Source organism: Quercus robur, chromosome 8 (assembly GCF_932294415.1).
Source record: "Quercus robur chromosome 8, dhQueRobu3.1, whole genome shotgun sequence".
Taxonomy (NCBI): domain Eukaryota; kingdom Viridiplantae; phylum Streptophyta; class Magnoliopsida; order Fagales; family Fagaceae; genus Quercus; species Quercus robur.
The window spans coordinates 32232014-32255833 of NC_065541.1; the positions used below are offsets into that span (position 1 = coordinate 32232014).

At 39.3% G+C, this 23820-nt stretch overlaps 1 protein-coding gene across 1 annotated transcript; it reads left to right on the forward strand.

The window, feature by feature from the left end:
- The first annotated feature begins 385 nt into the window (after positions 1 to 385).
- LOC126695221 (exopolygalacturonase-like) lies at positions 386 to 13044 on the forward strand. Its single transcript, XM_050391890.1, has 5 exons — positions 386 to 511; positions 605 to 904; positions 1472 to 1958; positions 12673 to 12704; positions 12808 to 13044. The coding sequence occupies exons 1-5, from the start codon at positions 386 to 388 to the stop codon at positions 13042 to 13044; spliced, it is 1182 nt and encodes a 393-aa protein (XP_050247847.1).
- The last annotated feature ends 10776 nt before the right edge of the window (positions 13045 to 23820 follow it).

Sequence of the window (23820 nt, forward strand, 5' to 3'; positions counted from 1 at the left end):
CACTCATGAATAAATCAGTTTCATACTTTACCAAATAATTAATATCCATACAAAACTTTTTCAAGCGTACAAAAAACTATAAAAAAGACTATCTATACTAATATTAAACTTAGGTTATAATTTAAATATACATTTATTTATGTCTTTTTAAATGCATCCATTTGTATGCATGTGGTTATAAATTAGTGTTATTTATAATAGGAAGCATGACGGCCAATAATAGGACAAAAGTTAAACTAGAACCGTACAATTCCTTAGAGATAAAGATAAATTTAGCTAACTATTAGTTAAAATTTTTGTTGGTGTTGAGCTTCTGTGTTGCATTCTCTCATTTCAATTATAACGAAACAAAGAACAAAATAATTAAAGAAGTCAAAAAGAAAATATGGGTTTGAGACTGGACATTGCAATGATATTAATGCTATTCTTGCTAAAATCCACTGGCAACGTCCAAGCCAGTATCTTGAATGTGAAACAGTATGGAGCAAAAGTTAATGCGGATATCACCCAGGTATAAATGCACAATGTGATTCAACTGAAGATATAAAATATGCTTACCAGAATTGTTAGCTAAAATAACTTTTGTTATTCATTTTGTCTTTAGGCTTTGACAAAAGCTTGGAAAGCTGCATGCGCATCAACGGGTCAGAGTAAAGTTGTGGTTCCAGGAGGGACATACAAGTTGGGCGCAGTGCCTTTGGAAGGTCCTTGCAAGGGTCCTATAGAGCTTCAGGTTATAGGCACTTTACAGGCCCCAGAACAACAATCTGGGGATAGTTGGGTCAGTTTTAACCATGTCGACTTTTTTACTTTGTCGGGCAGTGGAACTTTTGACGGCCAAGGGAAAATCGCTTGGGGTCAAAGTGAATGTTCCAAAAATAAGTACTGCAAGCAACTTCCTATTGTGAGTTTATTTCAATCTTACCCTGTACAATTCCCACCAATTTTAATAAATATCAACTTTATCACACGCTTCTTTGCACTGAAATTTCCTCCAAACTGGCTTGAAAGAATTTCTCCCAATCCATTACGTGGTTATTCGTAAATCAACCTCTCTCTCTCTCTCTCTCTCTATATATATATATATATATAGATAGATAGATAGATTGATCTCTCTCGCTATATATATAGATAGATTGATTGATAGATAGATATGTATGTACAAGTTGTTATTTGAGTCACCACATAATGGATTGAGGGAATTTTCCTCCTAACCAATCTGGGTGCACACTCCATCTATTTTGATAGAGTAGAATGTCTTAAATTTCTTAATTTACTTTTTTTTCCCCTAAATTTGTCTTATGGATAAATAACTTTCACTTATGTGATAGGTTATTTTTGAAAGCACAAAAAGGATACAAAATATTTCTATTCGTATAAAAAATAACATATATATATATATATATATATTACCTAACAAGGAATGACACTAATTAATTTTGTGGGTTTTTCTTTTTCAAAAATTGATCAGAATATAAGGTTCAACTTCATCACCAATGCAATCATCCGGGACATAACATCATTGGACAGCAAAGAGTTCCACATTAATGTTTTGGGGTGCAAAAATGTTACATTCCAGCATGTTACCATAAAAGCACCTGAAACTAGTGTCAACACTGATGGAATCCACATAGGGCGTTCAACAGGGATCCACATAATTGATACAAATATTGGAACCGGAGATGATTGTGTCTCGCTTGGTGATGGAAGTCGGGATATAACTGTTGAGAAAGTAAATTGTGGACCTGGCCATGGAATAAGCATAGGAAGTCTTGGAAAGTTCCCAAATGAAGAACCTGTGAGTGGTGTCAAAGTCATTGGTTGCACTCTTACCAATACAGTGACTGGTGTGAGAATCAAAACATGGCCTGCTTCCCCGACTGGCTCTGCCTCTGATATGCATTTTGAGGACATTATCATGAATAATGTTGGCAATCCTATCATCATTGATCAAGTTTGTAAGGTTGAATTTATTCAACCATCTAATTGGCTTTATTCCGTGCCAAATTTGCTTGTAATTCAGCATTTAGTAACCCTGTTTTTAGGTGGGTTTGTTGTAAGGGTAGTGAGTGAGATAGAGTGAAGTTTGCTCAAGAGTGTGCAAGAAAACAGAGACTCGCGGCTGGGACTCGCGGGTGACTCGCGGCTGCAAGCCGCTAGAAGCAGCACACGTGCCAAGCATGCTGGAAGATGAACAGTCATGCTAGCTGGAGCACTACAGGACAAAACAGGACAACTGGCCATACTGTTAACTCGCGACTGGATCTCGTGACTTAGTCAAGCCGCGAGGTCAAGCCGCAAGCCACCCCTGTTTTGTAAAACCTGACGTTTCACATTCCTCTCCCACTCCAGTATAAATACCCCTTTTTCCCACGATTGAAAGGTGTAAGGTTGAATTTATTCAACCATCTAATTGGCTTTATTCCGTGCCAAATTTGCTTGTAATTCAGCATTTAGTAACCCTGTATTTAGGTGGGATTGTTGTAAGGGTAGTGAGTGAGATAGTGTGAAGATTGCTCAAGAGTGTGCAAGAAAACAGAGTGTCGCGGCTGGTACTCGCGACTGGACTCGCGGCTTCAACCCGCCAGAAGATGCACACGTGCCAAGCATGCTGGAAGATGAACAGTCATGCTAGTTGGAGCACTACAGGACAAAACAGGACAACTGGCCATACGGTTAACTCGCGACTGGAACTCGCGACTCAGTCAAGCCGCGAGGTCAAGTCGCGAGCCACCCCTGTTTTGGAAAAACCTGACGTTTCGCATTCCACTCCTCTTCAGTATAAATACCCTTTTAACCCACGATTGAAAGAGAGCTTCCAGAGAGAATTTTGAGAGAGAAACCCTAAAGAAAAACCAGATTGTTTCACCCACAATCTCTACCTTAGAGTCTCATCAAATTCCCTCACTCTCTTCCTCTCCATTGTCAAATCCTTGAGAGGCCTTTATACCAAACCTGGTTCTCACCATTATCATCCCTGTGAGACAGTCATTTGGAGTTCTGGGAAGCAGTTAGGAAGGAGCCAATCTTCATTGGTTGATGCTACGGTGAAGTAGCGGAATCCGGAAAGCTAGAAAAGAAAAAGGTTCGGCGCAACCTCGTTGGAGCAAGAAGCTTGGAGGGCTTAGGTGCACTGGGTAGATTAGGCTTGGAGGGTCTATTGCTGTCCTTGTATCCCAACTGTATTTTCTAGTGGATTGATTGCCGCTTGGAGGGCGGCGGAGAGGTTTTTCGCCGAGGTCTTCGGTTTCCTCTTCGATAACATATCTGGTGTTATCGCTGTGTTTGCATCTTCCTTCCTCTCTATCTCTGCCTTTACATTATCTGCTGTGGTTTATTTTGTTGTGGCTTAGATAGTTGTTTAATCAATTCCATGTTATAGCATATGTTAAGTTTCCGCACACTAGTTGTTTAACATATTGCGTGTGTTGATTAAATTGGTTTTTGGGGGTCTAAACGTTCAAAAGTGTTTTTGTACACGTTTTTGAACTTTCAATTGGTATCAGAGCGGGTACACATCTGTTTGGTTTCATTACCATTTGTGTGATCCTAGACCCCTGAGTTGTGGTTGTTATTTTTGGTTTATACCATGCTGAATTGTAGCTCAAGTGTTTGTGAAAATGTCTCTATGCATACGACTGAAAGGTGTCTTACTGATGACCTTGTAGAGTTATTAAAAACTAAGAAACATGCTAGAGTTTTTGTCCACATGCTGAAAGTTCTTGAGAATCAGAATCTTGTCTTACACAGTAGCATATCTGAATCAAAATCATTGATTAAGAAATATAAAAGAAAGAATAGAATGTTGTGTAAGATGATTGAGAATCTGAAAATGAAAAATCAATCTAAAATTAGCATGAAACCTGATGATGAGTTTGTGTTTGAAGGTCAAGATTGTCTGTCACATGTGAACCTATTTGTGCATACCTCATTAAAGGTGTTTAATGCATGTTTGTGGTATCTTGATAGTGGGTGTTCTCGCCATATGACAGGGGATAAGTCATTGTTTAAGTCACTCAAAGAAAAGGTGGGTGACTATGTGACCTTTGGGGATGGAAGCCATGCTCAAGTCCTAGGCAAAGGAACCATCGAGATACCCGGTTTGCCTCTGTTGAAAGATGTGCTGTTCATAAAAGGGCTGAAGGCGAATTTGCTAAGCATCACTCAAATTTGTGATGACGACTTCCTGGTACAATTCTCCAAGAAAGGATGTTTGATCATCAATAAAGAGGGGATTCAGGTTTTGGAAGGAAATCGGACTACGGATAACTGTTATGGAATAGTTCCCACGGCACCAATATCATGTAGAAGTGCTCGGGTGGATATGTTGGAGTTGTGGCATCACAGATTTGGGCATGTCAACTTCAAACAAGTAGCCAAAGTCTCCAAACTTGAAGCAGTCGAGGGACTTCCTAAGTTTGGAAAAGTAAAGAAGACCATTTGTGGTGCATGTCAAATGGGGAAGCAAACTAAGGCAAGTCATCACAAGGTAAATGTGATAGCCACCTCTCGTTGTTTGGAGTTACTTCATGTTGATCTGATGGGGCCCACCAGAACTGAAAGCCTAGGGGGAAAAAGATATATTATGGTCATTGTGGACGACTACTCAAGATACACTTGGGTTGAATTCCTTAGAGAAAAATCAGAAGCTTGTGAGAGGCTGGAGATTCTGTGCAAGAAACTACAAAATGAAAAGGGGATTCCGATAGCCAAAGTTAGAAGTGATCATGGGAGAGAATTTGAGAATGCAAGATTCGAGTCCTTCTGTGAGAAGAATGGTATTAAAAGAGAGTTTTCAGCTCCTAAAACTCCACAACAAAATGGAGTGGTAGAGAGAAAAAATCGTGTGATTCAGGAGATGGCAAGAGTCATGTTGCTTAATAAGCAAATACCTCAAAGTTTTTGGGGAGAAGCTGTCAACACCTCGTGTCATATTGGCAATAGGATTTTCTTTCGAGCTGGTACAATGAAGACTGCATATGAGATATGGAATGAGAAGAAGCCTAAAGTGAAGTATTTCCGGGTATTTGGAAGTAAATGTTATATCTTAAATGATCGAGAGAATCTTGGGAAGTTTGATGCAAGAAGTGATGAGGGTATTTTTCTTGGCTACTCTACTACAAGTCGAGCATATAGAGTGTTCAACAAGAGAACAAAGACTGTGATGGAATCCATAAATGTCAAGATTGATGATGCCTTACCTAAGGTGGAAATGATTGATGATGTAGAAGGGCCGAGCACCGAAGAGCCTGATGTTGAGGTAGAAGCTTTGGATATAGAAGGTGAAGAACCTATACCAGAAGTAGAATTGACTCCCATCAACCCAAGAAGGGAAACGAGATCGATGTCTAGAACTTCAAGTCCTCTTACTCCTCCAGAAGTTCATCCTCCTATCTCTCGTAGTGATGAAGTTTCCACTTCAAAAAGGCCTTCCTCAAGAATTCTCAAGAATCATCCGGAAAGTAATATCATAGGATCACTTGATGACGGTCTTCGCCTCAGGAAAGGAAATATTCTGCTAGCCAATCATGTAACATATCACTGTTATCTTGCACAGTTTGAACCAAAGAGGGTTGAAGAGGCTCTTCTAGATGAGAATTGGGTTGAATCAATGCATGACGAGCTGAATCAGTTTGTGAGGAATGACGTGTGGGAACTTGCTCCACGGCCTGAGAACGTTCATGTTATAGGCACAAAGTGGATTTTCAAAAACAAAACTGATGAAGATGGAGAGATAATTCGAAACAAGTCTCGGTTGGTGGCTCAAGGCTACACACAAGTCGAAGGGGTGGATTTTGATGAATCATTTGCTCCGGTGGCAAGACTCGAATCAATTCGAATCCTCATGTCCATTGCGTGCACTTTGAAGTTCAAACTTTATCAAATGGATGTTAAGTGTGCTTTTCTGAATGGATATCTAAATGAAGAGGTTTTTGTTGAGCAACCAAGAGGATTTGAGGATCCTCATTTTCCAGATCATGTATTAAGACTGAAGAAAGCACTGTATGGTTTAAAACAAGCGCCTAGAGCCTGGTACGATCGTCTTACACATTATCTTCTAGATAGAGGCTTCAAGAGAGGGTATGCTGATCGAACTCTATTTGTCAAAAATGATGAAGATTATCTCCTTGTGGCACAAGTCTATGTTGATGACATAGTGTTTGGAGTAACTATCGAAGATCGTGCTACTGAATTTTCTGAGGAGATGAAGAAGGAGTTTGAGATGAGCATGGTGGGGGAGCTCACATTCTTTTTGGGTCTTCAAGTCAAACAACAGAAGGAGGGTATATTTGTATCTCAAGAGAAGTATGCCAGAAATATTGTCAAGAAGTTTGGCCTAGAATCCAAAAAACATGCTTCCACTCCCATGAGCTCTGCCACTAAACTGAATGTGGATTCATCAGGAGTTGAAGTAAGTCCCACATTGTATAGGAGCATCATTGGAAGTTTGCTCTACCTTACAGCAAGTAGACCGGACATTGCTTTCAGTGTGGGCGTTTGTGCCAGGTACCAAGCTAATCCGAAGGAATCTCATCTGACTGCTGCTAAGCGAATCATTCGATATGTGAGTGGTACTGCAAACTATGGTCTGTGGTATTCAAAAGACTCAAATGCGTGTCTTGCTGGGTATTCGGATGCTGACTGGGCTGGAAGTGTAGACGATCGGAAAAGCACTTCAGGTGGCTGTTTTTATCTTGGTAACAATCTTGTTTCGTGGATGAGCAAGAAGCAGAATTCAGTGTCTCTATCTACTGCAGAAGCAGAGTACATAGCTGCTGGAAGTTGCTGCACTCAGCTTCTTTGGATGAAGAAATTACTTCATGACTATGGAATTCCTCAAGAAACGATGTGTGTCTTCTGTGACAACACCAGTGCCATCAATCTTTCCAAAAATCCTGTTCAGCATTCAAAATCCAAACACATAGAGATACGTTACCATTTCATTCGGGATTTGGTAGAGGAAAGAGTTGTGTGTCTTGAGTTCATACACACTGACAATCAAAAGGCGGATATCTTCACCAAGCCTCTCGATGGTCCACGGTTTGAATCCCTCCGTAAGACCATTGGTGTCGGTACAATTCCTTGACTCTCTTGTGTGTTGTGTGCTTCACTGTTTATATATCTGTCTGTGTTGGAGCACACACTTCTTTTTGCAACTTGTTTCTTGCTTGCTTGTTCTTTTGTGTTTGCTGCTGGTTTTGTTTGTGTTTGATTCATTCTTTTTGTTTCTTGAGTCAAAAATCCAAAAATCACATAAAGAATTTGAAAATCAAAACACTTGATTGACTTTGTTGAGTTTTGTCTTAAAACTCGTTTTGCCTTGTACCTTTGTGCTAATGGCTTTGTACATTGTCGAGCATTGCTTGTTTTCATGCACTCATATCCCTGTGGGAAAAATCTGGAAATCTATGTGATTGTTGTAAATAGATCTTCAAGCTTGTCATGAATGATTAGTGAATGGTTATGTCGATCTTGAAACATGCATAGATGTGTGTCTATATCTCTTCCCACTTTTTATTTTTTTTGCTAAAAAGAGCTCACCAAATGTAAATCTCCAAATGAAAAGAGATATTGAGCTGCAAAAGCCTGTCGCACATTCTAGTATTTGACTAGGAAAAAGGGTAAGCGACCTTATATTAAAAGTGAAATTTTTTTCAAAAAGGCCAAAGGCCTGTTCTTCAAAAGAGAAATGTTATATATTCCTCTCACAATGAGAGATGATTGCCTCAAAAGATCAAATGTTAAGGCTGAAAGTGGAGTCAAATGAAAAGCTCCAAGTTATGTTATCAAGTTGTGTGGGAGGTCATATATTCATATTTCTATAATTGAGATTGGTCACATGATCTAGTGCTAATTGTGTATGTCTTGGTTGAATTGATCATTGAAGCTTCACATTAGACAAAGGACTATCTCATTGTTGATATCCACACACAACACACAAGTTTATGTTCAATAAATGCCATATTCATTTGTGTAATTGTACTTGATAAAATGTGATTCCACATGCTCAATCTTTGTTAATTCAAGCACAAAAAGATTTTTGAGTGTTTTAGGTGGGTTTGGAAAGTATTTTGTTGAAAAATCTGAAAATTTCAAAAATCCAGTTTTTGCCCTGTTTTGGCGGCTCAGTCGCGGGTATGTCAAGTCGCGAGACACAGTCGCATCTTCGCTGGTCAGTTTTGGCGACTTGTTCGCGAGTGGAAGGTCCAGTCGCGAGATTCACTCAGAGATTTTCGCGGCTCAGCTCGCGACTCACTCGCGGGTAGACCTTCCAGTCGCGAAAAACACTTAGAAAAATTTTTCAAAATTTTGTTTTTGTGTTCTTTGGCGGCTTAATCTGGCGACTGTGTGGCGACTTGTCTCAGTCGCAAAAATCGCCTGTTTTGGTCATACAGGGGCAGTTTTTTAAAATTTTCTGTTTTTCCCTCGATCTTTTTGTGACTGTTCATTGTTTTTTTTCTTCTGCACTTTCCCTTTCTCACCGTGCCTCCATTGTCGATCTCCATTGTTTGCTTCTTCTCAGCTAAAAATCGTCGACTCACAGGTATGGTTCCTTGTCTTGCACTCTAATTTTCCTGTTGTTATGGTCTTCCCTCTGGATTATTCTCTTTTGAGTGTGGGTTTTGTGATGGTTTTTGCTGTCATAGTTGTCCTTTCTTAGCTTATGGTAACCTGTGTTTCTGGTTTTGAGCTAAGTTATTTTGTTGGCTGTGTTCTTCATCATGTGCTTAGCTAGGGTTAGCTAATTTTTGTCTGATCTGTTGTTGCTATCATATTTCACTTTGATCTTGTGTGGTATCTTGTTGATGTGGTGTTGATTTTGGTCCCTTTACAGCTGTTTTTGTGGGCATATTTGATCTCTCTACTGTGTAGTTCTAATTTGGGCCTTTGGTGTCCCTCATTGTTACTTTCTGACCATACTCATCCAGCTGTTAGGGTTTCTTCATTGTTCCTACATTTTCACTACCCCTCTGCTGTTGGTTTGTGTTTTTGTCATTTCCCTTGTTTATAATACAGACTGGTCATGTCTCCTTTCAAAAAGGCTGCTGTGAAAGGAGGTTCTTCCAAAGGGAAGGAACCCGTAATTGATGTTGATGAAGACACACCTCTCCCGAAAGTGACTCGCTCTTCATTACAGCGATTCGATCCCAATAAGTGCAGATCCTATTCAGCATATCAGTCATATGAGAACTTCTTTCTTCATGCCACACCACTACTAGAGAGAGCGGTGGATCTGCCTTCACTTCATAACACTGACATTCCGATATGCTTTGCTCACAAGGATTGGAATTACCTTCTCTCGGATCCGGATATCGTGTATGAAGAGTTGGTTAAAGAATTTTATGCTAATGCAATTGTGGAGGGAGATGAACTTAAGTGCTGGGTTCGGCAAAAGAGCTTTTCTGTTTCTCCTACATACCTGGCAGAAATTCTTCACATCAACAGACCCATTTTTCGTCATTCACCAGTCTATGATGATCTATGTCCTGATGAGGAGCTTCTCAAACAAAGTCTTGGTCAAGACTTGGAGTTCTCACCCAATGGCAAATCCATCAGTGTTTCCTCCCTTTCTCCGAAACTGCGAGTGCTCACAATTGTGATGTTTCACAATTTGTACCCTTTATCAAGTACTGGGTATATGAATCTCGGACGAGCTTTGTTTCTTCATGATCTGGTCTCTGATGAAGAAATCGACATTTGTGCTCACATCTTTCATGTTCTGCGCAAAACGGTTCTTCGCAGTGAGTCTCGGATTTGCATTCCTTTCTGCAGTCTCATTTCACGGATTTTGAAGCTCAAGGGGATCTATCCAACGGCTGATGAGTCTCCTATCCCCAAACCGAGTCCGATCAACATGCGTACATATAATGCAAGTGTTGGACACAGTCGGAAGAGAGCCAAACCAGAAACTTCTGCATCTCACAGTGACTCTCAGTTCAGCAATCTCTCCCTCGATGAGAAACTTGATCGCATTGTTTCCTCTGTCCACGAGGTGAATACAAAGATGTCTGGACTCACTGCTTCTCTACACCATCAAAGCAACCGATGGGACATGAAGTTTACTTCTCTTCAGACTCAGTTGGATCAAATTCAGAGAAAACTAGAAGAGGATGACTAGCCTATTCCATGACAAAAAGGGGGAGTGATAAGCATAATCAGAGGGGGAGGATATTACCCTAAGGGGGAGTGTCACTATCTAAGGGGGAGTGTCTTTATTTTTTTTGTTTCCTTCTTCTCTTTAAGTTGATATATTATGTTTTGTAAAACTGTTATTCAGGTATTTGTTGGTTTGTACCCATATGCTTTTGTAAGCTTTGAGGGTTTATGTTTTATGCATAGTTTGTAGGCCTTGTGGTATGTACCATGCTTAAGTGCAGCCTTTATGCTATGTTGAAATCAGTACTTTAAATCTAAATGTTATGCATTGTGATTGTTGTACTGTCACTCTTGTGCCCTTGTAGGATTGTTCCTAGATGCATATGCCTTGTGTGCTATGCATTGGTTGAGTGTTGTACATACAAGTGTCTTGCCTTGTGCTTGTTAACTTGTATGTCCTTGTGTTCATTCCAAGTGTGAATGAACACTGTGATCACTACCTTGTGGTGTTCACTTGGTTGATCAAGCCATGGTTTGTTTATTAACTCCATCTTTGCTTGATCACATATTGCCTGTTTCATATGCATTTATAATTTTCTGCTTACAATGATCATGGTGTATTGTTGTGTTTCAGGAGTTTATGTTCATATGATTCAAGTGCTTCACAGCTTCTAGAATTAGGTGTGAGTGAGTTTTGATCAACTGTTCCCAACTCACATGTTAAGTCTAGAGTCTGTTTTAGGGTTTTGTCACGGAATAGCCAAAGGGGGAGATTGTAAGGTTGAATTTATTCAACCATCTAATTGGCTTTATTCCGTGCCAAATTTGCTTGTAATTCAGCATTTAGTAACCCTGTATTTAGGTGGGATTGTTGTAAGGGTAGTGAGTGAGATAGTGTGAAGATTGCTCAAGAGTGTGCAAGAAAACAGAGTGTCGCGGCTGGTACTCGCGACTGGACTCGCGGCTTCAACCCGCCAGAAGATGCACACGTGCCAAGCATGCTGGAAGATGAACAGTCATGCTAGCTGGAGCACTACAGGACAAAACAGGACAACTGGCCATACGGTTAACTCGCGACTGGAACTCGCGACTCAGTCAAGCCGCGAGGTCAAGCCGCGAGCCACCCCTGTTTTGGAAAAACCTGACGTTTCGCATTCCACTCCTCTTCAGTATAAATACCCTTTTAACCCACGATTGAAAGAGAGCTTCCAGAGAGAATTTTGAGAGAGAAACCCTAAAGAAAAACCAGATTGTTTCACCCACAATCTCTACCTTAGAGTCTCATCAAATTCCCTCACTCTCTTCCTCTCCATTGTCAAATCCTTGAGAGGCCTTTATACCAAACCTGGTTCTCACCATTATCATCCCTGTGAGACAGTCGTTTGGAGTTCTGGGAAGCAGTTAGGAAGGAGCCAATCTTCATTGGTTGATGCTACGGTGAAGTAGCGGAATCCGGAAAGCTAGAAAAGAAAAAGGTTCGGCGCAACCTCGTTGGAGCAAGAAGCTTGGAGGGCTTAGGTGCACTGGGTAGATTAGGCTTGGAGGGTCTATTGCTGTCCTTGTATCCCAACTGTATTTTCTAGTGGATTGATTACCGCTTGGAGGGCGGCGGAGAGGTTTTTCGCCGAGGTCTTCGGTTTCCTCTTTGATAACATATCTGGTGTTATCGCTGTGTTTGCATCTTCCTTCCTCTCTATCTCTGCCTTTACATTATCTGCTGTGGTTTATTTTGTTGTGGCTTAGATAGTTGTTTAATCAATTCCATGTTATAGCATATGTTAAGTTTCCGCACACTAGTTGTTTAACATATTGCGTGTGTTGATTAAATTGGTTTTTGGGGGTCTAAACGTTCAAAAGTGTTTTTGTACACGTTTTTGAACTTTCAAAAGGGAGCTTCCCGAGAGAATTTTGAGAGAGAAACCCTAAAGAATTAGTAGATTGTTTCACCCACAATCTATACCTTAGAGTCTCTTCAAATTCCTCAACTCTCTTCCTCTCCATTGTCAAATCCTTGAGAGGCATTATACCAAACCTGGTTCTCACCATCATCATCATTGTGAGACAGCTGTTTGGGTTTCTGGGAAGCAGTTAGGAAGGAACCAATCTTCATTGGTTGATGCTACGGTCTAGTAGCGGAATCCGGGAAGCTAGAAAAGAAAAAGGTTCGGCGCAACCTCATTGGAGCAAGAAGCTTGGAGGGCTTAGGTGCACTAGGTAGATTAGGCTTGGAGGGTCTATTGCTGTCCTTGTATCCCAACTGTATTTTCTAGTGGATTGTTTACCGCTTGGAGGGCGGCGGAGAGGTTTTTTGCCGAGGACTTCGGTTTCCTCTTCGATAACACATCGCGTGTTGTCTTTGTGTTTGCATCTTCCTTCCTCTCTATCTTTGCCTTTTTATTATCTGCTGTGGTTTTATTTTGTTATGGCTTAGATAGTCTTTAACCAATTTCGTATTATAGCATGTGTTAAGTTTCCGCACACTAGTTGTTTGACATATTGCTTGTATTGGTTAAGTTGTAATTTGGGGGTCTAAACGTTCAAAGGTGTTTTGTACACGTTTTTGAACTTTCAAAGTTTACTACCCATGGAATCAGTGCCAAACAAAGGTGATAACATTCAGACTTGGAAGTTTGATGTTGATAGAATTAATGTTCAAAGTAGAGAATTACTTAATACTAATTAATACCATTTTTTTTTTATTGGTTTTAGATACCCTCTAGAATTAAGATCAGCAATGTTAGCTTCATAAACATTCGAGGCACATCTAAGTTTCAGGAGGCTGTCAAGCTTGTTTGTAGTAAGGGCGTGCCATGTGAAAAAGTGGAGCTTCGTGACATAGACCTCAAATACAACGGACATGACGGCTCTTCCACATACCACTGTATTAATGTCAAGCCCACAATTTCTGGCAAACAGAATCCTCCTGCTTGTACTGTCAAAGCTTAATCTAGTTTAAGCTTTTGAGTAAATATTAGTGCTTGTGTTCATATGTAGAACACGGTTTAAGAAGGCAGTTAAATTTAGAGTAAATGTAATTATTTTCTTTGTAAAGTGATTGTGTTCATAACTTCATATAGAGAACACAGTACAACTGAACATTTGTACAGGCAAAGTCAGTGAATTGTAATATTGTCAATATCAATAAGTAATAAAACAAAACCAGGTGTCATTTTCTCCCCTGCCTTACCTTTCAACCAACTTAACTCGGTGCAAAAAAAGATGAATGATCTAGTCAATCTCTTCTGAGGCGAAAATAATCTGAAGGCCCATTTTGCAAATAGAAGGCACAGGTAATATATCTATAATGTATTAGGGAGTGCCATTTTCTGTCAAAAGAAAAATGCAAAATGAAGTCACCTTGAAGAGTGCAAGAAAGGACAAAGATGAGGGAATTGAAAGAGTGAACAATGCTAGAAGAAAACTAACTGGCTTAAAATCATGTTGGTATGATGCTTATCAAGGACATTTTCCCAAGTGCTCTGAAATCACTACTGCTGATGACAATGAAAGGCGGAAGACATTTGGTTGGGATCTTAGCAATTGCTTTCAGAAAGAGTCTGGAAGACACCCTTTTCCTGCATGCCATACTAAATCTCCCACGAAGAATTACCAACAATTCTTCCTCGAAACCAATTCTATTTGCCATCGGTTACAGTTGAGTATATTTGATCTTTTCTCATTTTTATTTTTATTGGCTTCCCCTTTTCTTGAATCCATCTGAATACAATCTGTTTTGAATTTTTATTTTGTTTTTATCAACAGATCTAATTATATCAGGCATCAAACAGAGAAATTGGTAAATCAATTAGTAATATCAGCTAACTATGCCAAAGAAAAATTAGACACCATTGAAGAGAATTTGAAGCATCTGTTGCAGGACTCAAAAGATATACATGATTCTTGGACTAAAATTGATCGAGAAACCCAACAAGTGGCTCAAACTTGTAAGAATGTCAGTAATTAGATCAATGGTGTATTGAAGCAATCGGAGTTAGTTTTTGAGCAATCTGTAAAGATTGCAACTTCTCAATCCAACTGCAAAAAGGGCAAGAAACAATGAAGATAAATTTGGAAGAAGGGATGACAATTTTTAGGTTCTAAAGATTTAGGTTTAAATGATTAGAATCATGTTTTTAATGTTGGCAAACCGAGAACAAAAGATGTTTAGTCCATGTATTAGGCAATGCTTAAAAGTGGTTGTTTCAAGGTTCAAATTCAGCTGATTGCAAAAAAGGAAGAAATTTTCTGCCAAGCTCGACTAATCGAGAATTAAACTCGACCGATCGAAAATCATAGGCACAGTTTTTCTACAGAATTTTTAAACAGGCCAAGCTCGCGAAAATGTTTAGGGTTTCATCTAAACCTCTCCTCATATAAAAGGGAAACCTTAGCCACATTTTGAAGGTGCTGAAAAATCTTGTGTGTTACTCTTGTGAGATCTAAGAGGTTTTGTACCTTCTAACTACACAAGAATCTACCAGTGCAAAAACTACAATCAAGCGTTTGGTAGAACATAGTTGCTGCATCAAGATCATTACTGATGGTGATTTGAAACCTTTAAGTGGGAACTCAAAGTCACAAGCAAGGCGGCTTGTGTTGGTGTAAATCCAAGAAGAGAAGGAATCCGTGGATTCTAAGCTTGCATGTGGCGGTGTTAGTAAGTTACTACTGGAGGTAGCAATAGATTTAAGATTAAATCTAATTGTAAAAACTTCAATTCTCTTATAGTGGATGTGTTTACCTTGAGGATAGTTAGGTTAAATCATTTCCAGGTTCTTACCTTGAAACAGTTCGTTTCATTGGTTTTCTTGGGTCATCATATCGTGGTGTTATTTACTTTCTGCTACTTTGCATGATATGAATAATTAACCTAAGTAACTACTTGGCTAATATATTAAGTTAAACAATCTGCTTTAAGGGATCTAAATGAACAAACAACAATGATTCATGAGTATCACAATAACCTTGGTATGGGAATACATAATCAACAAAATGAGATTGGTGAAATTGAGAAGACAATAAACAAAGTGGGAGACGCAATGTATATGAAGATGACTAAGCTACAAAGCAAAGCTGATGATATTGGGAATGTATCTAGAATCTCCTTAGATAAGCAAAATAAACTTCTGGAGGGGCAATTTGAAGTGCTTCAGGGGCTTCAGTTGCTATCCGAATTTCAATCTCAAGCACTAGAAGAGAGCAGGTAAACGCAAATCAGGCAGTAGAGTCATGCAGGTAAATTTATATTGGATTTGCATATGCTATCCGAAAAAGGATGGCCCATGACATTTGTGTTGCGAGGCACGGGACGCTCCCTAGCAAAGCCATCAGGGTCATAAGCATAGACGTCTAAGGCAGATAAGGAAGGTCAATAGGAACACTAGGAGTAGGGGCATCCTGGTACAAGCATTTTAGTTCAATATCACCATGTACAAGAATGCAAAAGAAGAGAGTGGGAATGGAAAGAATGGGAAGAAAGGACACTACCTCGATGGTAAGAAAGGGCATGAGGCGAGTACGGTTGAACTCATCATAGTCCAACTCCTCCTTAAGCTGGTTGACATAGGCCACACCAAGACTCCATAGGGCGTACTCAGCGTCAGTCATGGAAAGTGAGGCAAGCATGAACTCCGACGGGTCCATAAACACCTGTGGGGCATCTTCACCCACTAGTTGGCAGCGCACTCGCTCTGCCAAATAAATCACCCTTAAACCCACACCCTCTAAAGGCTGGGTGATCTCAACGGCAATGACAGCAGATGCCTCTAAATCAGGGGTCGCAGCAGGAGGAACGCTAGCCCAAAAGTTCCAATTGATCTGTAAAATGCATGAATTTAGAAAGAAAGCATAAGGGGCATGTTAAAAAACATAATGAAAGGCATTGAATCTCAAAATCAAATCATCAGAAGATAACCCCTCCAAGTGGGCCCTCACTGTAAGAGACTTTCTAAGGCTTAGGTTTAGCCTTAGAACAATAAGACCATATCGAACAGCCCAGTGTTAAAAAGAAAAAAGAGGGGAGACAATTTGCAAGAATATAGTGTAAAAGTGAATATAGTTTGCAAGAATTATAGTGTACAAATGAATACAATTTGCAAGAATACAGTGTACAAGTGAATACAGTTTGCAAGATGATAGTTTGCAAGGCACAAAGAGAGTATGAAAACAGTTTGCAAGAACATGGATTATAGTTTTCTTTAGCATGTACAAGAGCTATAAGAAAAGAGAGAAATAAACTAACCTCCAGAAGCTTCCAAGGCCCCACCAACTAGTACAAATTCCCTTGGCTGAGTGTGTCCAGGCACGAGTATAGATAGGCAAGACACGCTTGCCCCCAGTTAGCTCCCCCAACAGCCTAGAAGTCACGAAAGAGGGCTAGCCACCTCAAGGATACAATCTACCCACCATTGGCAAAGAGATATGCCCCTAGAATGTATAGCAGGAATGTCATAGCCATCCGGGCACAATCCATAGTTGTCTCTTGGGGAAGGGGTCGGTAATTAGCCTCAATATCAAAGTAGCGGATCGTGTCTAAAGAGTACCTCCTCTTGAGCAAATCAATCACCAGCCAAGTGCCCGACTCGACCTCCAAGTTTATGATAGCACCATCACATCTGAGGCCAGTCATGTGGTGAAAGTCTCCGAAAGTCACCGTCATCTCCCTCTCAACAATATGGAAGGTGTGGGTAGTGTCCCACCACCTCTCGGCAAGGCACTGCACCAAGATGGTACTCGCCGACCTCTCCAGTAGAAGATGAATAATAGGCTCAAAGCTCGCAACATGAATGTGAGCCTTCATCGCATCAGCAAGCTTACCATACCACTTGGCCACCTTGTTAGTACTTCCCCTACCAGAATACGGGGATATATCCTGCAAAAAAGAAAAAAAGTATGGTGATATTAGATTCACAATTTGGGTCAAGGAACAATTAAAAGAAAGTTTGAGATTCCTAATGAGGTGCAAAATGGTGTTAGAATCACATTTTAGATGCATAAATAGTGGAAAGAAGTGTTAAATTTGCAATTGGATAAGAAATAGATGAAAAAGGAGTTCAAAATTTTCAAAACAGGGTTTTTGCCTAGCGGTGTGCGTACGTAAGCCAAAGCTTGCGTATGCAAACACTAAGCATGCGTATGCAAGTTGAAGCCCAAGTACATAGACTCTCAAGAACAAGATTGCGTACGCAAGAAGAGAGGCTGTGTACACATGAATATAAGCCGCGTACATGGGCTCGAGTTCTTGTGCGCAGGAACCAACACAGAGAGGTGTTCTTTGACAGTTTCAAGCATATCTCAACCAAAATACACCGTAAACATGTTCCTACCCCTCCTAAGGTGTCAGGTTTTCATCTAAGCCCATCCCACAACAAAACCCAAGCATTTGCATGTCCAAAAACAAATTAAAATAGAAGATCAAAGGAAAACTTGAAAATGAGGAAAAAATGAAAAACTCACCAATTTGGCCCAGGCATTTGCCAGTGAAGGAGGCTCTAGCAGCCTCACTGCCCCACTCCAATAGGTGAGGTTGAAGGCGTCACTTGAGAGCACGTAGGAGGTTTTCTTGGACTTGGGTGCCATGGAGAAGATGAGGAAATTCTGGGAGGGATAGAGTTTCAAAGAGAATGTGAAGGAGAAAATTCAGATTATGAGAGAGAGAGAGAGAGAGAGAGAGAGAGAGGCAGTAGCTTTTTGTAGAAAGAAAAAAGAAGTTGAAGAGTTAGAGATAATATGAAGAGGTGATGAAATATGAAGAGGTGACAACGCACTTGGTGACTAAACTACACATGTAGTTTAGTAAAAAAAAATTCATATATCCCCAAGGAGTCCCCAAGAGGCTAGAAGGGCAAAGGAAAATTCAAGAATACACCCAAAAGTGATAGGAATGCCCCTAGCAAAAAGAAGTCCTCAGAATCTCCAACGGATTCCAGAAAGGTAGAAGAAAAATCCAAGAAAACTTTGACATGACCAAAATACCGTCAATCAAGTAAGAGAAAAAAAGACCGCACAAACATCCATAGTAGATTAGAGCATCAAGAGCACCCTTTAGTGAACCATAAGCCACCAATAGAACTCCCTCGCGAGTCGAACTTTCAAGCAAATCCCCAGTAAAGTACAAGCATCATGAAAGAACTTCCTCGTGATTCCAAGGCACAATGGAAACCCCCACGTGAGTTGTGAAGAAGATAATCCCTAAGGAGTTGATAAAGCCCCCTCGTAGGTAGAGTCAACACATGTTTCGCAATGAGCCACGAAGAAAGAAAGAAAATCTTCCCCAATATATGAATCCAATGCGACTTTGCGAAGTCGCACCCCACCCTATGTATGTGTGATGTGTGTCATGTGCGTGGGTTAGGCCCGAGCCGCATTTCAAAACAAAATGTTTTGTCTCTTATTCTTTTGATTCCGTGAACAAAGTTCACAAATCAAAAGAGGTGCATCTGTAGGCACCTCATTTTGTACCCCTTACGACTCGGGCCATCGTTCCCTAATGATTTGCTAAAATTCTAAGGCCTAAGGTTGGTTTAGGGACCAATCAGATTACAAATTGACTTGAGAGATGTTAAAATGGAAAATATAACTTTTTAATGAGCTAAAAATTTATTTTTGGAAAATAAAGGCTAAAAGAAACCCTAAGCCTACATATGCAGGCACGCAGCATATGAGCCTGCGTGCCTGCAATGCTGCGTGCCTGCACTCGCAAATAGGGTTTTAGAAGCACCAGAAAGACAAGTTTTCTACATTAAAAACTGAGGTTTGGAACGAATCCCACATCATTTGGGAGTCATTGCAAACCCCATTTTTACAATATAATAGCCATACATGGTACCTTTCAAAAACATAGAAATCCTATGGGAAAACACTAAGATTCACTAGAAATAGTGAATCAAAGAGGGAGTTTTTCACAAAACGTTCTCAAGTCAATTTTATTTTATTAGGGCCTTTTTCTGGCCTTGATCTTTGAATTTTAATATTATTAATCGCATTCTTATTGGTTTATGATAGATTTGACTAAGGGAAACGGTCAAAAATCAAGCCTAGGAGCTTTTGCTTTGAGGTATTTTCTTTAAAAAACTTTCTTTCATTTCTACTTTTAGTTTATATTTTAATCTATTTATTTTCTCTTGTTTATTCTTATAACATGTTTGCTTAGACTAGGTTTATGTTTCTTTATGTTTTAAGCATGTTAGGTTGCTAGAATTTATTTTTTCAGTGTTGCTCGGTTCGCTATGTTTTTAGGGTTTCTGGGCAGAAACCTACGTACGCATGAGCAAGGCTATGTATGCAAGCTTGATTATGCACATGCAGGGTTGTTCATGCATATGCATGAACCAGCCTAGAAACCCTAGTTTTTACTTTCTTTCGTTTTGCTTCTGCTTTCACATGTATACTTTTGCTTAGGTTCTTTTCCATGCTTCTATGCTTTTAAAGCTTTTGTTTCACAAAATTAATTAGATGTTTGCCTTCATATGCTTAGATTAAGGTCTGTTTTGTGTTGTCCTTATTTCAATACTATGAACACGCATTCACATGTTCTTGCATATTGCCATAGGTGTTGAGTTGCTGCAAGGTAAAAAAAGGTAAGTCATGCATTCACATGAACATGCATCTTTGAGTAGGGTTTTGTTTAATGATAGATGTGAATATGCTTGTTTGATGGGTTGTGCTTTATCACGTGTTTGTTTGGATCTCTTAATACCTATGTTGCTACCCTAGATGATGTAATATGATATGATGCCTAGATTAGATGTATGCCAGGGTTTGTGATGTGAGGAAGCATGATTAGATGTATGATTAGGGTTTGTGGTGTGATGAATGCCTTGATGTCACGTTGATTGTTAGACGTATGCTAGTGTGTGTGTAAGGTAGATGCAGACATTGAGTATGCCCTTAATAGGGTTAAGAAATAAGACACAATGGTGGGAAGCCAACCTTAGGGTTGGGCAGTTTTGGGTGCCTAACACCTTCCCAGGACCATACGTTAACTTCGAACTCATATCTCTAGTAGTAAGATCAAAAGGTCATTCCTCGAGAGAATGCTATGTATATGGTTCCTAGGCTATTGCAAAAACTAGGTGGTAACTCCAAAACCCGTTGTGTCCACAGCGGGCAATAATTATTTTTTTGGTTTAGTGATGCATTTTTCTTAGCTCAATTAGTATTTCTAAATGAAACATCTCGCATTCTAACCCCCTTCTAATCCCCTCCCTGATGTACCTATTAAATTATCAACAACAAAAAAATAAAAAATAAAAAAATACAAAGAAGTCATTATTTTGTGTGGTTGGTCTATTTATTTTTGTGTTAGGTTGCATCACAAATTGTGAGAGACAGCACCCCCTGCCCCTTTTTTTGGTGTTGGGCCAAACCCACGTGAATGGGTAGAGTCGTGTTATTACCTCTTAAAATGAAGGTTCGACTGATTATATTTTTCCCTTTAGACTAAGGGTTTTACAATAGAGTCGCCACTTATTTAATTATTAGAATAAATAAGAAAACCAAAATTGAAAAATTCCTCATTTTATTGATTTGCAAATGAATTTACTTTGATCATAAGAAATTATATGGCTTTGGTCCTAAATACAATCTCAGATAAAGTACATGGCTTTGTTTCCTAGTTACAATCTAGAAATTAAAAGAAAAAGTATGAATGCTCTAATGTTGTGAAACAAAAGACTTCAGAGATTTGGATTGAATGCATAAGCTTTTTGAATTTTCTACTGGATAGATTTTCTTTGATTGCCTTTTTAGACCATTTCTTCTTATATTCTAAGTCAAGTAGAAAAAGTCTTTACATGGATCAAATAAAATTAATCATTCCTTGGTACAAGTTGATTGTTCAAGCCTTTAAACATCTTGATTTAGAAAGGGTTTTGTCCAAGGGATCCTTATGTACTAGTTTGAAAAGGAGACTTTTTTTTTTTTTTTTTTTTTTTTTTTTTAATTTTGAAATCCTTGAAAGAAAAAAAAAATTGGACCTTTTTGAAAAAGTCACTAGAAAGTTCAATGCCCCTAGTCCAAAGATTTTTTTTTTTTTGAAAATTTTTCTCTTTTTTTTTTTTGGAAATCTTGATTTTCTTTTTCTTTTGTTTATTTTATTTTGGTAATGAACAAAATGAAACAAAAACAAGCATGAAAATGCACCAATCATGAAATTTATTGACCAACAACAAACTCTAAATATGCACCCAAAAAAAAAAAAAATTTGCTCAACAACTTGTGGAATTGAACTTAGGCAAAGTCTAATTGACCAGTGGATGAAGGTGGAGTGATAACTTTTTCATCAATTAGATTTTGAATGGCATGTCTCAGGTTGATGCACTTGTTTGTTTGATGGCCAAGTTCTTGATGATATTTGCAAAACTTATGTGGCGTGTACCCTTTTGGTAGCGGACTTGGGTGAGGGCAAGGGACAAGTAGGTTGAGATATCCCTCAATTTTGAGCCTTTCAAACAATTGGCTCATGGGTATATGGAGTTCATTGAACTTCCTTCGAGGCCTAGGATTGGCAATCGATGATGCTTGAGAATCTACAACATTGATTGCTTCCTTATTGGTGGTGTTGGCTGCCACTTTCTTAGAAGTGTAGCTTCCTTCATTGACAGCATCTTCCACTTAAGTACCAGCTATAATCAAGGCTTTGAATTTGGGAAAGTATTGGGCAAAGAGATGTTTGGTATATGGGCAACAAATTTTTCACCACCATTTGGATTTGCTCTTCTTTGTTGGGCCTATTTGTCATTTCAGCTGCTTTTGCCCTCCATCTTATGATAAAGACTGAGAAAGTTTCCTTGGGCTTTTGCTTGGTTGCTCCAAATCACACCTAGTAATGTCCACTTCGGTATTGTATTTATATTGCTTATAGAACTCATTACCAATGTCCTCCTAAGTACAGATTAAAGAGTCTTCAAGATTCAAAAACCAACGGAGTGCAGCACCAATAAGTGTGTTTTGGAACATTTGAGCCAAAATTTCTTTAATAGCTCCCAAGGATTGGAGGGCCCTTTTGTACATCTTTAAATGGGCTTTGGGGTAGCCTATCCCATCAAATTTGTCCAAGCTTGGCATCTTGAATTTTGATGGAGCTCTTACTTGTGGGAAGAGAGAAAGAGAATGGAAGTTCATGGCATCTTCCTTCCACTGAAACTTTTGAAATGGTTGTTCCATTTAATCTAAGCGCTCCTTCAACTTTTTCTCACTTTCAATCAATTGTGGGCCTTGAGCTTCATTCTCATTGTTTTGGAAAGTGGTAGTATCTTTTCCCTGAGTTTTTTATTCAAAGTGTTGAACTCTTCATGAAGTTGACCTTGGCTCGCCACCAAAGTATTGAACAATTCATGGAAGTTAGTCAAGGGCTCATTCGATGTATTCTCTTCAACCATGGCTACAAGGAATGAGTTTAGGTTGGAAAATGAATTTGACGATGAGCTTGGTTGACTTGAGCTTGAACTTTAAAAGCTTGAACCTTCACTTGATTGGGCTCACACTTGGAAAACTGCATGCACACATGTTATATTTTCTCTAGAAAAAAAAATTTGGGCCTCCATGTTGAGTAGATTTCAATCATAGGGTTTTGTTCTTTAGTATTTTTATAGCATATATGGTTCAAACAATTATGATAGGCTCAAGCTTTGGACTTGAGCTTATCATGGTTCAAACAATAGCCAAACACATGCATAATGCAATGTAACTTACTTGGACCAACCTAAAGGTAAGTTCTATGGGTCATTACAACATGGGTAGAAGGTAGGTTAAAGGCCCTCACAAGCTAGGACATCGTGCCTCCCAACTTGTGATGCCAGGAGTGCCACGTTGTCCGAACGATACAGTTTGTTCCTATGAACCACAATGGCATAACCATGATGATCCTTGTCGTGGTGGGTGGTAGGTTCACCGTTGGGAATGTGAGTCTCAGGAAGACCACAATCCACGGCTAATACTACTGAGCTTCCGGGCTTGCACACAAATAAAATAAATTTTATTCAAGCAAATGATGCATGACATGCAATATAATGACATATTAGACATATTATACACAAAAAAGCAATAACAAACAATGATATGGTTAACCACCACAACCTAATTGAAGTCTAGCCCTCAATATTTCCAATGGAGTCGCCACTATTATAGACTGTGCCCCCGGCCCATTTTTTTTGTGTTGGGCCAAACCCACGTGAATAGGGGAGTCATGTTATTGCCTCTCAAAATTGAGGTTCAACTGATTCTGTTAGGTTCTAAGACTTTAGGTTTAAATGTATTAGAACTTCATTTTGTAATGTTGGCAAACCATGATCAAAACGTTTAGTCTTGTTTTAGACTTTCTCAAAGTATGTTTTTATGTAAAGTTGGAATCGAGTGTACTGTAGGATTTACTGTGTAAATCTGCAAGGCTTGATCGATCGGAGCTCGTGCAGATTGCTTTTCTATAGAATTTTCTAACTTAGCCCAAGCCTGTTTGACATGTAGGGTTTTATGTTTTGTCTTAAGTATAAAAAGAAAAACCCTAGCCACGTTTTGTTGTGATTGTTTATGCTGTGTATGTGAATCTCTTGTGAGATCTAGAGGTGTTTGCCTTCACATATACTTAGGGTTATCAAGAATCAAGATTATGTCAAGAGCTTGATGATCGGTTCAGTTGCTACATAAAGAGCTTAAAGATACACAAATGGGAGTACTTGTGCTTGCTGTGAATCCAAGAAAGAAGTAGTCCGTGGACTCGGAGCT